Source organism: Acipenser ruthenus, chromosome 3 (assembly GCF_902713425.1).
Source record: "Acipenser ruthenus chromosome 3, fAciRut3.2 maternal haplotype, whole genome shotgun sequence".
Lineage (NCBI taxonomy): Eukaryota > Metazoa > Chordata > Actinopteri > Acipenseriformes > Acipenseridae > Acipenser > Acipenser ruthenus.
Genome location: NC_081191.1, coordinates 18357698 through 18376101, shown reverse-complemented (window position 1 = coordinate 18376101; position 18404 = coordinate 18357698). Strand labels below are relative to the sequence as shown.

The window sequence follows — 18404 nt, the reverse complement described above, 5'->3', positions numbered from 1 at the left end:
CCCCTTTCTTAATAACCTGCACTAAAGAATGTCCTTTCCCAGTGTCTATCCCAATTTGATCAGGGGTTCTTTCTAAAAAATGCAAGGCATGAGAACATATATGCCTCTTGCCAGGGATATGCATACCAGCTGGGGATCGTTTGAGAACAAGAAGAAATGTTTAACTGCAAATAAACATACCACCTAAGACCTCATATGTACCAATACCTTGGAGGTTAGTGTATTTAAAAAACAAAAAAGTCTTACGGAGGCAATGATTCTTTGATTTCGGTGTCGACTATGTCCTTGTACATGGTAGCTGTCATGACCTCCTCAATGGGACACATGATGCCATACTCCTCGCAGCCGTGTTCCTGGACCAGGGGATCAGTCTTATGTGGATCAAACATGATGTTGTTGGGAGTCACCAGTAGCACCCCACTGACTGTCCCCTTAAATAAAACCACAACCAAAAAGGTACAACCGTCAACAATATATTGATACAACATCTATTATGAAGGCTAGCTCATCATTTTGAGACAATATGAAAAGCTCAGGTCCCATAAAGCACTGTCCTTAAAATTAAAATTTAAAAAATCAGTCAGAGTATTAAATATTTTACAATAGTGGAATTGTTATCCTACATTATACTCTCAGTACACAATCAGCACATGCTGTGATAAACTGTGTCTGTCATTTTGATGAAATTTACACAGACCTCAAAAAACAACTATATCCAGACACTGTGCTGGTACTTTGATTTGATATTATTTTAGGCTTCTTCTAATGTCTTTCTTTTAAATATTAACATCAAAAGTCACAATGGCTGTATTGTGTTGAAATACTTTAATGATTAGCCTTTCTAATATATTGGTGTAATCAATGGGAAATACCTTGCCATCTGTGATGTATTTACAGTTAATTTTCAGGAACTTCTCTGTAAGTGCCTCCTCCTCCTCAGAGGTGGATGACACCACTCTGGCAGGGCGGGTGCAGACGTGTGCCGGAAAAGACGTGGCTTCCTTTCGCGGGACACCATCAGAAACCTTGACACAAGGGCAAGAGGAGGAGGAGGAAGATGTATTATTAGTATGAATAAAACAAAAGGGAACATGAAAACAACTAAATTAAATACATTTTATTGTAAGGTTGACTTCGGACACCAGAAATGAGCCCTGTCAGGGAGCAAACTTTTGCAATAGGTGCATTATCTGGAGAGTTCTAGGCCTACCACTCAAAGGAAGACAAAAATGCAGCACCAGCACTAACAAATATGGACTTCATTACTGGTTGCTCTGTGATGACTTTCAGAAGATGTCCCCAACATACAATGTGTGTAAAATATAGTAAGATTAACTTTTTGGTTGCAAATTAGTTGTGCGTGTACTTGTTGAAAAAATGAACAATTTTAACAAAAGTAAGTATCAGATTTAAAAATCCTAAAGGCTGTACACAATTTGTATATCTGGAGGCCTGACTACATAAAATGACTGCAACAACCACAAGTTAGACAGCTCTCAAAAATACTGAATTAGTGCACTAAACTTTAGGGCTTTTATAATAGATCATAATTAAGAAGTATGAGGATGATAAATATTGTGATACAGGTTGTTACCACGATACCTGCACTAAACACAGCAATAAATGCTGTAATACTGAAGTACTGTAGCTGCTTTAACTACATTTAAAAGTGTAACAGGCAGTGTTACTGTATGTGATACTGACCCCTATTACAGTAGTTTCTTTGTACAGTGGTTAAGACACTCACTTGCAGTGTGCGGATCAGAAAAAAAAAAGTTAAATAAGGTTTTTTTCTAAATCAGGTGTTGAATGCAAGACTACACTAAATCTGCAGTGGAGTTATTTTGTACTGCTGAAAGAGTTAAAATGTTATTTATAACATTTAACATATGGGCTGGTTTATTTTAGTATGCAAATATGCAGTCATATTTAAAATTACAACCAACATGAATCCCTGTTTAAAAGTCACTTGTCAATACAGTTCATGTTTTGTTTGAGTAGACCATTTAGCACAGGCATCAGAAGGTGTCTTGTGACAGTCACATGTTGATCCGATAGATAACAATGCAGTCTTATAATGTATAATGTGATATCTTGTAACAATTGTAAGTCGCCCTGGATAAGGGCGTCTGCTAAGAAATAAATAATAATAATAATAATAATGCAGTCTTCTTAGAAACGTACAGTAATCTGTCAAGTTAAAACTTGACCTGTACATAAATTAGTATTCCATTTGAGAACCTAAACTTAGTTGATTTCATACATAAACACCAATTAAACCAACCACGGCACATTATAAAACAAGGACAGTAGTGCTAAACAGTTCAGACACGGTGCAGTAACAACTGTACACTGTCAGTTACACAGTGCTTGCTGACTGCTACTTAAAGTGGTATACATTTCTTTACATTTTCTGGATTGGACTAATATCTGTCTAAAGTCTGCCTTCTTAAAAGTGTTTCTTGTATTTTCATTTTCTTCCTCTTAAACCTTTGTTTAAATTCTTCTGGTATTGGTGTGAAACTCTCCAGCCTACTCTCCACTTTACAGCGTAAATACGAAAAACAATATGAAATATAATATAAATCTATTATAATATGAAACGTATGAACATAATTAATATCAGGATTTATTTTTTCCAGTCTAGGGGCCTGTTGCCATATATATATATATATATATATATATATATATATATATATATATATATATATATATATATATATATATATATATATATATATAATAAAAGTCTAGAGAATGTAAAAAAAAAAAAAACACCTATTAGGATGCATTGAGTCAGTTTTAACCTGGTTTCTGTTGTTTCATATTAAATGAGACCCATGCAGGTGATTAAAATTGCCTCTTCCATCTCGCTTGTCAATAGCTTTTAAATTTAGAACAGCACAACAGGAAATGCAACCACATGGTAATGAGGGGCTTGAATAAGCAGCACCACTCGTGTATGAGAAGTCCATGAGAACAGAAGGCATTCAGAAAATAAATGGCTCATTTTCCTATTATGTAAAAAAATCCAAAATGCAGCCAAATATTACAATGCAAACACAAATATCAGATTCTGACAAATAACTGGCTTTGTCTTCAGGGAATTACAAGTGTGGTAATAATGATGGTGGAAATTTCTGTACAGGAGTGGCAATACATACAATACAAACTGTAAAATATTACCCTCAAAATTTGCCTTACAGAATTTCAAAGAATAGTTATAAAGAGTAAGGACATGTTTTTTTTTTGTCACAGGGTATTAAATTCTGTTAAAAGTCTGTTAAAACTGTGTTTATTTCACAAGACAAGCTGTATTTCCTTAATTTGCCCTGATCTAGAGAACTTAGTATCAATCGTTGACATCAATGATGATTTATAAACAGAGATGTAGCCCACATTGGGAGACTAATGTGTTTCTATGGAAATGAGCAAAGTGAAAATCAGGATATGAATTCAAAGGATTTTATATCAAAAGGATAAAAGAAAGGTAAGACAAATAATAGCAATAGGTGGTTTGATCGTGACAGGTTATATATTGTCAGATTATTATTGATTGGAACTCAATGATTGTGTTAAAAAAGGGGCAAACAAGGGAACGATTTGCTAGTGATGAACAAATTTTGAGGTTTTATTAAATTGTAATTAATCACATGGAATTCCTCAGATATTTCCAGTATCTGCTAAATCTCCACAAGTTTTTAGGGTCTCAATTAAAAATAACATCAGTTAACCTCTACATAGTGAAAGTAATTGTTGTCACCATCTTTTCTACTTTTATTACACTTATAGACCTTTCAGATTCCATATGGGTTTAATCCATATGGCTCCACTACAAACACGTTGTTTCATCCATCTGCCATGCAAAAAAGGAGCCATGCTTTGTCCATGTGAGCAAATTACCGCAGTTACTGAAAAGTAAACTTGGCCAGCAAGGCGGTTAGCTGCACCCCCGGTCAGTCAATCACTCTCTCATACCACCCACTGAAATGTCAATTTTTGGTCCCTTTTATACAAAGTTTTTCTGTGTAAACTGAGTCTGATTCGATGACAAAACAGCTGTGTTTAATGATGCAAAATAGTGGCCGCCGATGAAGGCTCTACCGTGTGACAGTTGACCGGCAATGGCAAGGGCACTAACAAAAGTCAACTACCACGCGGTAGAGCCTTCATCAAGAGCGCACTATCGCTATTAGAAAATGATACTTCTCATTATTTAAAAAAAAAAAAAAACACAACACCACCGCCACCACCATTTTGAAACCTACATTTACCTTGAGCTTATAATGATTTGTCAGGTACACTGAGAAAAGGTTCAGGAAACTTGTCCCGAAAATGTTCATAAAGGATCATGCACATTAGAGAAAAAACTTTAAAACTTTATTAAACAAACTTGTATACTAATTAGAACGGCTTCTAGTTTATCTGAACAGTTCTAAATATCTGAATGTAGCAATATTACTGAACTGTCCGTGTCTCGGTTTGTTGTTGTTGAAAGATGCTGTCTGAGCTCCAGTCGAGCCGACAGGCTGTGATAGGCTGACTTGGCAGTTGCACTTACAGGATTGGTTACTTTCGCCGGTTCAAAGTATTGATTGGCTGGTTTTGGTGGACAATAAAATACATTTGGACCAACTGTGTTGTTTAGTATTTGCTGTCCAATTGATGAACTACACTTAAAAATACGGCAAATCAAAATGAAAAAGCCAGTACGTCATCTGCCAATAGGATAGGAGTTTTTAAACAGAGGCTTGCCTCCTCTGAGGAAAACAACTCTCTAGGCTCCTCCAATTAAAACCTGTTCTCAGATCACGTCATCTGCTACTGCTAGGACTTATAGGAGTTTATAACAGTCTTGTCTCCTGTTGAGAAAAAAAAAACCTCTCTGGGCTCATCTCAGCAGCCAGAACTGTTAATACAGGAACGTTGACTAAGGGTCAGGTTCAAATGTAATTTTTTCTTACATTTTAAACAATAATTGTATTTTGTTTGATATATTTTGTATTATTTTTTTCACTTTGAAATTGAGGAGACACTGCCTCCCTTGCCTCCTCTGCAAGGTAAACAAGTTTAAGAAATATTTATGCGATTATTAGGACCCTTTGTTTGTGTGTGCACTGGTTCTTGTCTTGATATCTCAATCTAATAGGCCAAAATAGTGGCCAGGTCCACGTAGTGCTCGCCACAATGTCTTGTCTGGTGTTAAACCTTTCTGTAATTTGCACTAATATAGAACATCTGCTGCTTGTAAAAACTCTATACAATTTCAACAGTTTTTTCTCCGAGCATTTAAACATTGGAACTCAGATTGTGTATGCCAAGTATGGGACATTACATTTAGCTTTAATTTAATGTCATTACTGATCCATATAATGCCAGAGTTTCTAGAGACCCTATATTTATGTTTTTGTTCCCCTTTCATTTCTATTTAAAATGGCTGTTGGCTTGCTTGACTTACTCATTGCATGTTCAAATTATAACAAAATACCATGATTTGAAACTCATTAAATTGTATTGTACTCTACTTCCCTGTATAAAAGGAACTTTACCATTTCGCATTTGCAAGCCATATGACGAGGGAGTAATGAATTTATTTTATGGTTGTCCAGAAACAAAATACCCAGCAACTGGCAGGCAAATGGTAGTGCAATGCTGAGTTGACTATACATTAACTGGTCTCCTGCTGGGGATATTTTTTCCTAACACTTGTTCTTTTGAGTATAAAGAATAACGAAATTATTATTTACACAACAGTGGCTACAAGTTAAATGCAATAAATGCATACTTTCTATAACTCTTCTGCTAAGTGTCCCTCTCCATTCTCCTGCATTTCGAATGGGAGGCCTTCTTTTAAGTGTTATTTTATAATTGGGCCCATACCGTAACTTTTTCTAATTCTGCTTCAGAAGAAGTTGGTGACAAAGGGCTGATGGGACTCAGAGATGGTGAACTCTCAACACTGGAAATGTATTCTGGATCAGGAACGTAAAGAATCTGCAAAAAAAAAAACAGGATTCATTACCTCCAAATAAGTAGCATTAGTAAATGTGTTCATGCTTTTGAATGCAACAAAAAATCATTTTAGTAAAACAACCAAAAAAGCACAAAATCTGTTAAGATTCTTATTAATGTTCCATTTATAATGCAAATATAGATACATCCTATTTGTATGTACTTGTCTAAGTTCTAGTCTATGAAGTTTATAGAATCTGAAACAAATGAACTACTGTTTGCTTCCTTTTGTTATCTAAATCTTTAAGATGCATTTATTTAAAAAATGTATGTGTAACACTTCTGTTATCTAATTTTAGTATCCTACTAGAATTCATTAGAAGCAATGAACCATTTACATTAAATGGAAAAAAATAACCAATAATAATATATGCTGAAAAATCTGCTCATATTACTACTGTAGGTAGGTAAACTAAGGCATACAATGCAGAAAACAACATTTTTTCTGTGACTTCATATATTAACTTTACCTGACCAGCAACAACTGCCCTGGAGAAAAGTTTGTTCAGTTGGACTAGCTCATTGGGTGTGGTGTCAAACTTCAGAGCAATGTTGTTCAAGGAGTCCCTCGATTCCACCTACACACACACAAAAAATCAGTTTCCTATCCTTGGAAGTTATATAATCTCAAAATTGAACAACATTGTCTAGCTAAGTCAAAGGAGGAAAAAAAAAAAAATCACAGCTTTCTAAAACCTGACAATGAAGGACGTAAGGATGTAATGAGTAAGTGCCATGATTTTTATCAAACGCATACAAAGACAATAAACACAATATATGAATACAGTAAAAAAATAATAATAATTAAATAACAAGAAAAAACCAAAACACTGGTAAAATAAGCCATAGGCCATAAACAAGAAGCTCTAAACATCATAGACATTGGAGGAAGTAATTTTGACTCCATATGTTCCAATACCAGGAAAAAAATATATTTTATTTTCCTGTGAAAGGGGAGAATGAGAGGACCACTGGACCCCATAATGAAAGCGCCAACTTAGAACTAGCTAAGTCAATTAAAAATCCTTGCACAAGCCTAAACAATTTTCATACACAAAACAGGTGGAAAAAACGTGACAAATGAATATTCTTAAACAATTAACATGGTTTTGCATCAATCTAATTAAAACAATTACCATGCATCTATACAGCAGGGCGTTTCAAAACTGCCAGTTATCTTAAACAATTTCTGCAAGTCAATTAGAAGTCTTAATTCCCTGTCTGCTGTAGTCTGTGGGACATATTCCCTGAATATGATATTAATACCTGAACGTGTATTAATGATATATCTTGACTAATTAATGAAACTGCTGTGTCTTAGGAAAAGAGCAAACTGCTCTGTCTTAGGAAAAGGGCCCCTTGGTTCCTGGCAGGAATACTCAACTGAAGATGACCAGACTGGGTCATCTGGACTAGGTGAGGCTAAAAGGACAATGAAAAGACACTAAAACTGCAAACACAAGCAGTTTGGTGCAAGGAAGACAAAGTATAAATGTCAACAAGTCCCAAATGCAACAACAAGCCTTTGGAAGAAAGGAAGCATACCAAAGACAAATCTCAAAGATTCATGAGTTAAAAAGGCAAGATACACAAATGATCTCCTGAAAGTGGCTACTCAGCAGAGTGAAAAGACTATAAATATCCAAGCAAAACTAAGCGCTCCACATCGAATGCTAAACAAGGTACTGTCACTCTGCTAAGCGAAGCTGCAACTCCGGGACTCTGCCGAAAAACGGACCCAAGACGGAACTCAAGCTGCAAGCGAGTCAACGCCCACAAGCAACGAGACTGAGGCCCGGCTGGAAGACTGCTGTAAAATATACAGCGACTGTTATCAGACAAACCAGTCTGGGTCTGCTGTACACCTAAAATCACAGTATCCAAAAGAAACTGTGTTCTGCTACCTGTGTAGCTAAAATATTCAGCGAAGAGGACAGAGCGGACAGGCGCTGTTGTGGATCCTATACCAAGGACTGAAGACTTTGTTGCATCTGTTTGTTGATTCTATCGAGAATTGAAAGCTTTGTTGCAGAGTTTGATCCACTGTGGGATTGAAGACTTGGTTGCCGAGAGGAGAGCATTTTGTACTGGACACTTCAACAGATTGCGTTTCCAAACCAGTGGACCAAAAGTCTAAGCTTCAAGGAACCACTGAGTATAATTCCAGTTGCATTTTCCCTTCATGGAACTAAATTAATTAATTGTAACACATTCGCATAGAATTAAACTATTACTTATTTAGTTTGCACACTTTGCATGTGAATTAACTTTTAGTGAAACGATGAAGTAACTAAGTATTCTACCTCATATTGTTGTATGAAGAATTTCGTTAAAAGTAAACTTGCCATATACTTAATCTACAGTACTGTGCAAAAGTTTTAGGCAGGTGTGAAAAAATGCTGTAAAGTAAGAATGCTTTCAAAAATAGACATGTTAATAGTTTATATTTATCAATTAACAAAATGCAAAGTGAGTGAACAGAAGAAAAATCTACATCAAATCAATATTTGGTGTGACCACCCTTTGCCTTCAGAACAGCATCAATTCTTCTAGGTACACTTGCACACAGTTTTTGAAGGAACTCGGCAGGGAGGTTGGCCCAAACATCTTGGAGAACTAACCACAGTTCTTCTGTGGATTTAGGCAGCCTCAGTTGCTTCTCTCTCTTCATGTAATCCCAGACAGACTCGATGATGTTGAGATCAGGGCTCTGTGGGGGCCATACCATCACTTCCAGGACTCCTTGTTCTTCTTTACGCTGAAGATAGTTCTTAAGGACTTTCGATGTATGTTTGGGGTCGTTGTCATGCTGCAGAATAAATTTGGGGCCAATCCGATGCCTCCCTGATGGTATTGCATGATGGATAAGTATCTGCCTGTACTTCTCAGCATTGAGGAGACCATTAATTCTGACCAAATCCCCAACTCCATTTGCAGAAATGCAGCCCCAAACTTGCAAGGAACCTCCACCATGCTTCACAGCTGCCTGCAGACACTCATTTGTGTACCGCTCTCCAGCCCTTCGGCGAACAAACTGCCTTCTGCTACAGCCAAATATTTCAAATTTTGACTCATCAGTCCAGAGCACCTGCTGCCATTTTTCTGCACCCCAGTTCCTGTGTTTTCGTGCATAGTTGAGTCGCTTGGCCTTGTTTCCATGTCGGATGTATGGCTTTTTGGCCGCAAGTCTTCCATGAAGGCCACTTCTGACCAGACTTCTCCGGACAGTACATGGTTGTACCAGGGTCCCACTGTTTTCTGCCAATTCTGAGCTGATGGCACTGCTGGACATCTTCCAATTGCGAAGGGAAGTAAGCATGATGTGTCTTTCATCTGCTGCAGTAAGTTTCCTTGGCCGACCACTGCGTCTACGGTCCTCAACGTTGCCCGTTTCTTTGTGCTTCTTCAAAAGAGCTTGGACAGCACATCTGGAAACCCCTGTCTGCCTTGAAATTTCTGCCTGGGAGAGACCTTGCTGATGCAGTATAACTACTAAATATGGATTTGATTTAGATTTTTCTTCTGTTCACTCACTTTGCATTTAGTTAATTGACAAATATAATCTATTAACATGTCTATTTTTGAAAGCATTCTTACTTTACAGCATTTTTTCACACCTGCCTAAAACTTTTGCACAGTACTGTATATATACAGTATATATAAACAAAACGTGTTGTTGAGTGTTAAGCTTTTTGTTTTTTTTATTATTATTGTAAACAAAAAAATTACAGAATCTCCTGGGGTGTGAAACCCAATTTATATACCATATACAAAAACTACTGAATAATAATAAAAAAAGTTGTTCCTCATACGAGACATGCGATTGCCTGGACAAATTCAGCATTTATTTGATATTTAAACACTCTATTGAAAAGAGAAATCTCTCTTTGAGGCTAAAGCAGTTATGTGCCATCCTGTGCATACTAGCTTGTAAACTGCAGCTGTTAAGACAGTACCGACCCTGTCAGGAAGGGTGCTTGATTATACAAAATTATTACTTCAACAGGCTGTAATTTATCCGAGATATCCGGATTCTTGCAAAAACATTAAACCAATATGCCAACTTCTGTTCTATTCTTTTATTATTTCCACAAATATTATATTTATTTTCACTGAATTATTTAGCTGAGATAAAGTAACTATTAGTTTGCATCATTGTTTTCTCGAAAGATTGTTCTATTCAAATACCAAATAAGCCAAGAGCCTTAATGCCAGCCCTGTATCATGCACTTCCGCAGATATTATTTGTTTATTTAGCAGACGCCTTTATCCAAGGCGACTTACAGAGACTAGGGTGTGTGAACTATGCATCAGCTGCAAAGTCACTTACAACTACGTCTCACCCGAAAGACGGAGCACAAGGAGGTTAAGTGACTTGCTCAGGGTCACACAATGAGTCAGTGGCTGAGGTAGGATTTGAACCGGGGACCTCCTGGTTACAAGCCCTTTTCTTTAACCACTGGACCACACAGCCTCCTTAGATATCAGCTTGACAGTTACACATACTAGGAAATTTACTGAAATGTTATGGAAAAACCAATGAAATTAAGAAATGTAAGTAAACTAATTAAACCTGTGCAAAGTGTTAGTATTCTGCCTAAAGTTGTTTTAGCCTATTTGTTTTAAAAAAGGCAGAAACACATCAAATTCCAAGCAATTACGTACACATTTGCTACCTGTATATTTGTTCTTCAACAAGAAGGTAAACAAAATAATGTTGTTTTTTTACCATTTTTTGGCTGTGCAATACAGTCTCATTATTGGTACACTCAACACATACTGCAGTCAAAAGTAACCAATATTCAGTCTCAGCATGATAAGGCTGGGAACTTAACATACGTTCTTATGAATAAAAAATGTGACTTTTTGAAAGCAAGTATGACAATAACATATTTGCTCCGATTTCAAAAGGTTAAACGCATATCTTGAATAATGCTTTGACAGAACTACATTGAAGGTTAGTTAGACAGGATATAAAGACAATAATAACACTAGGATATAGCAATACAGTGGCAGTCCTAAATACTGTCTCTGTTTCGATTGTGATACAGCAGGGCTCTTTATGTATTGAGGTTCTGATAAACAATCCTATTTTAATGATTTAAATTACTGCAATATAGTATCTGCCACAGTTTTTGTAGATCCACTGAATAGACCTCAAGGTGTCAGTGTACTGTATATAAAATAGTAAGATACTGTCACCATCTGTAGGTCAGCATGTGGAATCATTTCAAGACACAGTAGCAAATGTTGCATTTTGATACCATGAAGAACTTGAGTTTAGGAAAGTTCTCAGTTTCATCACAACTGGAGGAGAGATTCTTATATTATAGCCAAGTATGGACGGGTACACTGGCATCGCCTGCTGGAGATAATTGTAGTTACAAAAATGCTCAGGTCAAGAACTGGTTAGACCTTGCTTAAAGGAGGCAGTTTGACCTTTTTCCAAGCAGTTATTTTACCAGCAAGATTAATTTAATTAATAAGAACACTAGGATAGTAGTGTTATTTTTCTAGAAAAAAAAAAAATCCACTTGACCCTGAACTTATTTATTATGACATGGGTTTAAAACAAACTTCTAAGTGCTGCATCAATGGGTGGGGGGCTATGCTAATCACGCATCATAAGAATGTACCATCAATTAAACGTGCATTGTATTAAAAAGGGTGTTTACAAAGACTTTGTAAGATTTTAGAATAATAAAAGAAACATTCTAGCAGGTAGATATATATTTTTATCTCCTGAGGATGATTGAATGTAATTTGTTGTTAAATGTTTCAATTAAGATTCCCTCATAGCACACAATAGATATGTTATATTACTGTGTTAAATTAGAATTTTTTTTTTTTTGTAATTATGTCATATTAATAGATGCTTTGTTTTACAGTTGCCCCTCCTTACTCAGCAATGTGACCATCAGAATAGTTTCACTGTATTTATTTCTTAGCAGACGCCCTTATCCAGGGCGACTTACAATCGTAAGCAAATACATTTCAAGTGTTACAATACAAGTAATACAATAAGAGCAAGAATACAAACTGTGTCTGCTAAAAGATGTATGATTCTTAACTCCAAATCAATTCATTTTCAAAGAAAGGCTATATCTCAGTCAGATGTGTGGGATTTCTATTAAAATACCAACTTGCAAGGGAAATATTATGTAAACTGGTGACATCTTGCAGAGAGGATATTTTCAGCAGCCGGTAACACAGTTACGAAAGTGCAGAGGTTGTGGATGCAACACTGTTTCTAAAAAAAGAGCAACTTATGTGATCACTGAAAAAGCAAGAGACAAATTTAAGTTTAATAAACATTTCTAGAATACAAAAAAAACCTCACTATTTTGGTGCTCACTTATTACAGTCCACATAACAGAAAACAGGTGGACAACATTTGCTTTATGGAGGCTTTTTTTATGACATTTGTTGGAAAGATATTTAGCAAAACCTGCTTAATGGGGAGTATGTGTTGAACTCAGAAGATACAGTTTTGATGCACTTTACATGTGCTCTCCATATTTATACTGTATAATTTCATTTAGAGAGAATACCAGAGAACCAGATGCCACGGCACATTATTAAATCAAGCTGAATCACTTTGCTGTCCAAATTATATATGTGGACACTTTATGTCAAAACAATGCTCCCTGCTTGTAACACATGTCCGAAAAGGAAGCTTCACATTAGACTCCCATCGTAATCACGGAGTGTGAAAAAAACCTGACTGCAGCTGGAAATGAGGGTCATTTCAAGAATATATCACAGACGGAGACAGGCTCCATTTTCAGTTAATGTTTGGTAATTGGAGCTTCTCTCCACAGACAGCAAATCAATAGAAATGATAACACTGTTGGAAGGTCATTTGGCAAACACTGTAGATGAATGCACTTCAATAACAACCACACTTAAACAAAAAAATAAATAAATAACAGCCAGCTGTATTAAAGCATTTCTTTCTGGGGTTTAAGTTGTGTTTTCATATAAAACTGAAATTTTGACTCAACGTATATTGCATATATTAATATAGAACTAAAATCTATTTTTTTTTTTTTTTTTTTTTTTCTTTAGAAACAATGCTCTGCAAGGCAATTTAAATTAGCAGCCAGAAAAAGTCTGAAAAGCTCCTGTAACTTATCAACTAAAAACATTAAATCAACCAGCAATTTAAAGCAGTATTATGTTTATGGAACTGATCTGTAGCAATGTAAGAAACCAAAGAGATGCTACATTACAAAGCATTACAAAGAACAAGAAGCACATCCACTGAAAAGTGCTATCCATTGTTGCCCTGACTAAAACAGACTTTACTTACAGAATATTCAATGGTCCCTTTAGGTTTCTGGAAAGACATCCGACGCCCATCTTTCTTCTCTGGAGTCTTCTTCTGACCAGTATCTGAAAACAAACGAGGTAAGGTGCGCATTACGTTCATGTTGCCCTCTACCAAGATTGTCACAGGCTGCTGAATCCAGCCCTGTGGGCAGACAGCTCCTTTGTCAGCTAAAAACAGTTTGCACTGCAAGAGACTCTACCCCTCTGCTTCTCTAACACACCCAGCCAACCGATAGCCACAGATTCCTCTCTTCACCAAGCTGTTTCCAGACTGACAAAGACCTCCTTGACCTCTATGAGGCAGTAAACAACGGAGATACCTACTAACATCCTATGGGGTCACTAAGATGGGATAGGCTGAATAGTTGATATATAATATCAACAAAGGTTACCCCATTACAAAAGCTTAGAGGTTTCATTTTGTTTTCCTATAGTACTACACAGAAATACCCTTCCAACACAGTGTAGGTGCCAGAAACAATTGCTATTGTACAGTATGTTACAAAAAGGGCCTGCATTTATTCAAATTCAAAGCAAAGATTGCAGGGTTTATTTTTGATTCACAGCATCTGTCACTTGCCATTTTTTCTTAAGCAATGCACAGATTTATTTTGAAATAAAAAACAATAATAGTGCTGTCTTAAATCATCAGTAGCAATGCACTGCCCAAGTGAACATGTATATCTGCCTTTGAATAGCACATTTGAAGCAGAAGAGAACACTGTGGTTGTTGTTATGCTGTGCTGAAATAAAGTCAGTCTGTATCGTGTTTGATTTCTTACAACTTGTCATCCAAAATTGAAACATGTTGCGTTTGCTGTTGGGACTGCTGTATTGCCACTGACTCACCAAACACATTCTGCATTTTTTTAAACTTTATTCGCTAAACTCAATTTAAATAGATAAACGGAATGTACCGGACACCGAGAATGCAGCCTTAAGTCTACATTATTTGAAAGACAACATTCAGAGGGTGTGTACAAGAACATAGATATTCTTTCATCATGCAAAAACAGGTAAATTAGTGTGACAGGATGGTTTGCCGTGTGCAGGTGTGGTGACGTCACAGACCAGGAACACAAACCAAAACACTGAAGCGCAACGGCGCTCTGTTTTATTATTTAATAAAACACTAACAGTTCAAACAAAACAAAACACTACAAACCAAAAAGGCACGTTGGCCAAACAAACAGAAATAAACAAATAAGTCTTGTGCTGGTGTATAAACCAGCACGCTTAGCAATTGTTTATATTTAAATAACTCTCTCCTTGCTCGCTCTCCCGTACTCTCCTCTGTACACTCTCCCTCAGCGCAGACAGCTGCAGGCTTTTATATTCTGGCCGAGGGGTTAACTAGCTGTTAATTAATTAATTAATTAATTAATTAATTAATTATCTTATTACCCCTCGGACATGGTCTGCACAACTTTAATAAGGATGCGTGACTGTCAGCTAGTTAAATAGTAGCTGATCAGTCACGCATCCTCACAAGGTTTTAATAATCAAAAAACACAAAACAATAACAAATAATAGTGGCGGCTTTCATCCGCGCCGCAAACAATAATAATAATAAATTACAAAAATAGTGCACAATATATATAGGGGCAGGGCTCCCCGTCACAATTACAAAAAGGAATACTTACATATTTTCCAGCGTATTGATTTAGAACAGAGATTAAACATAGTTTGAAAAATACTGTACCAATTGAGGTCCTTTACTATCGTTTTGGACCCAATATTAGCCAAGCAGGTTAAAGGAAATCTCGGACGCATTTTCTAATGAACATTAGGGTATGTACGCAATAAGGCCCGACAGGGTGTCCGTATACGTCGAATATACGGACGCCTCTGGGCGTTGTGCCTCCAACTCCCGAGAAGTCTGTATATTCAACGTATACAGACACCCTGAAGGGCCTTATTGCATTTATAATCAAGTTTAAACTGTGGCATTTTAGGGCAAAACCTGATTATTTTTTTTTTTTTTATTAAATATCCTTAGGCCAATTAAGTTGTCCCACCTATAACTTTGAACTACACACCAATACCCCTTTCACACAGATGAGTTATGATGGCTCTGTACTGATGCAGCATTTTGGTCTGTGTCAATTGCCTATAATGTGAGGTGGTCCAGAAATGGCACTGAACCATCTTAACTCCTGTGTGAAATGCTATGCCAGCACTGAAGCGCTATAGTGGGTGTGGACTGAAAGTCAACATCCCACATGACTATATACCAGACTTTTTTTGGGGTATTTTTGTCGTTGGCGTTACATGCTTTCATTTTTTTCAAATACAATGGCTGATCAAAAAATATGTCGGTTGAACCGGAATAAATATTCAGGAAATATATTATGTTTACCATAACTTTTTAACTAGGTTGGTAACACTACGTTTTCTTGCTCTCTCTTTTTTCATTCCCAAATCAAGAGACTTCAGACACTTGACATTCCACATGTCTGAGCATTACTGGTGGATAACTCGACACCTTTGCTTAATTCGGGACCAAGACTGTCGAATTTTCTCCATATAAAATATATGCATCCTCCATCTTATTTTTTTAATTCGACACCACACTTTACTCGTAACTCGACACTTATTACCGGTACCAAAGAGATAAAAGACTAGTGGATAACTCGACACTGTCGTTTCACATAATTATTATTATTATTTTGTTTATTTAGCAGACGCCTTTATCCAAGGCAACTTACAGAGACTAGGGTGTGTGAACTATGCATCAGCTGCAGAGTCACTTACAACTATGTCTCACCCAAAAGACGGAGCACAAGGAAGTTAAGTGACTTGCTCAGGGTCACACAATGAGTCGGTGGCTGAAGTGGGATTTGAACCGGGGACCTCCTGGTTACAAGCCTGTTTCTTTGACCACTGGACCACACGGCCTCCTGTGAACTGAACTCTTGGACTTGAAACAGTTCATTCATTCCTTCGCAACTACCAAATCGTCAGATTAGACAGTACAAGCCAATACCTAAAAGTATAGTCAACAGTTTGCGCAGTTTGTGGTTGGATTGTTTTCGTAAAAATAACACTGTAGTTATTTTATTAATTATTTTTCAATCGAACTATACGAGTTAGTGTCCAGAAATGTACTGCTGCCCCTTTAAGTAATACAACGTAACCAGCAGTCGCACAAAGGAAGTAAGGTCAAGAATCGGAAGGCTCATTAGACAGCGTGTGAATAGATATGGCAAGAATAGCAACAGCAGAGTGGCAGATTAGTGCAGGAGAATAGTAAGAAACATCATTAATGTTAACTAATAAACCGTGGAATAAAGTTCATGTGAATTCAGACCTACCTGTGTATCTGAATCTTCATTACATGTTTACTAAAGAGTAAGGACATTACAATGAGTTTGTACATTACAGTAATTGATTCATTCATTGCAGTTCTTTCAACCATTTCCATAAGGACATTTAACTAAAAATAAATGTGTAAATACTGTAAACGTGCGAGTTCTGTTGCTTATGCATGTTAATGCCATGGCTCATGTGCACCCGTGGTTAACTCATGGATAAGTCGACACGAAATGGTAACCCGTGAGGTGTCTAGTTACCTGAGGTTGACTGTATTTATTTGTTGATACACTGTGGACTTCTAGATTTTGCATGAACAGCATGAATAATAAAAACGTACAGAACACACCAAACAAAGATGTTTGATACTGGGAAGAACAACCATGACATGTTCTAAATCACCAAGTAGCTGGTTATTAGCAAAAGGTAACAACGATGCTAAACAAAACAAAACAATTTGCACACTTTAAGAAACATAGTTATGTTTGTAGTGCTTCAATAAGGTAAGTTAAATGTGTGGATTCAGAATAATATGTAGTCTTACAGGTAAGATTCTGACGCTCCACTAAAGTGATACGTGACAAACAATAACATGGTCCTTGTGTCACAGCAACAGGGGGCTCTGTATATATCATGTCCTTGTATCAATTGGATCAATACAGAACAGATCAAGAAGCTGTCAATATTATCTTGAGCAACACACTCCTTCTGTGAAGCACCTGTCCCTTTAATGTTTAAAATATTAAAAACAGTGACCTGGTCTGCATATCAGTAAAGGCCTTTAATAATTACCAGTTACCAATAATTCTGAGGATTTTCCAAAAAAGAAACCTGCAATGGCTAATCTGTAAGATAACAGAAGACATTTAATGTAAAACATTTAAACATATTTGCAGTTACCATTGTCTAAGAAAAGAGCACAAATGCAGTGGCTATTATCTATACCAGTGGTGCAAAGTGTGGGGTTCGGAGAGTCAGTAAGGAGGGCGCATCAACGACTAAAGAGGCAGTTCTGTAAAAAATTAAAGTTTTTTTTTTTTTTTTTGAAAGGATAGAACATTTTTAATAAACACATAAATGACAGCTAATTAGTTCAAGTTATTACCTTTCAAATGAGCCATTGACGATCACTCTGGGACTTGTAGAACTGGAGAAACGATGTTTGAAAAGGAGAGCGTCAGTGAAACTGCAGTGAACACAGCCGAAATGGTGGCTTCCACATATGGGGCGCCAAGAGTAAAAAAAAAAAACTCTCATATTTTCGTGTTTTTCCCGGATTTAATGTAAATCGTGTATTTTGTCCTAGATTTAACCAAAAAAAAGTTCTGATTTAGCTTAATACATAAATGTTAATAAACACATTCTTAAGTTTTGAAATGTATACTTTTTTTGTCATTGTAGTACGCAAAGGAGGCTGGGAAGCGGAGACATTGGCTCTCGGAGTGTGCTCTCGGAGATTAAAATCCCTTTTACAAGTGTGACCTAGCCAAGGAAGGCAGCAGCAACACAATAAAACACGGTACAAAAACACAGGTACAAAAATAAAACAAAAAATCATAATAATACAATCAACAATCAGTGAAACAGTCAACAATCAAATAGTAACAAACAGTACCATGTCTACTCAACTACTTAAAACATGCACAACTCTCAAGAAGATAATCGTGCATATATAGAGAGAATTTGTTTAGTACCAATAAAAACTGTGACACTGAGATTTTAACACCATGCTGAATTAATAAGTTAAA

At 36.5% G+C, this 18404-nt stretch overlaps 1 protein-coding gene across 8 annotated transcripts in view; it reads right to left on the bottom strand.

Moving 5' to 3' along the window:
• The window catches only part of LOC117394346 (oxidation resistance protein 1-like), a 155481-nt gene that overhangs the window by 33603 nt on the left and 103474 nt on the right, over positions 1-18404 (bottom strand). For 7 of the 8 annotated variants that reach the window (XM_059012690.1, XM_059012693.1, XM_059012691.1 and 4 more), the window contains 5 exons: positions 13325-13407; positions 6483-6590; positions 5881-5994; positions 873-1025; positions 247-431 (listed from right to left, as the gene is read on the bottom strand). In XM_059012690.1, coding sequence (XP_058868673.1) covers positions 247-431; positions 873-1025; positions 5881-5994; positions 6483-6590; positions 13325-13407 — 643 coding nt within the window. Of the gene's footprint in view, positions 1-246; positions 432-872; positions 1026-5880; positions 5995-6482; positions 6591-13324; positions 13408-17761; positions 17804-18404 lie in introns of all 8 variants that reach the window. The other variant, XM_059012696.1, reaches the window with a different exon arrangement.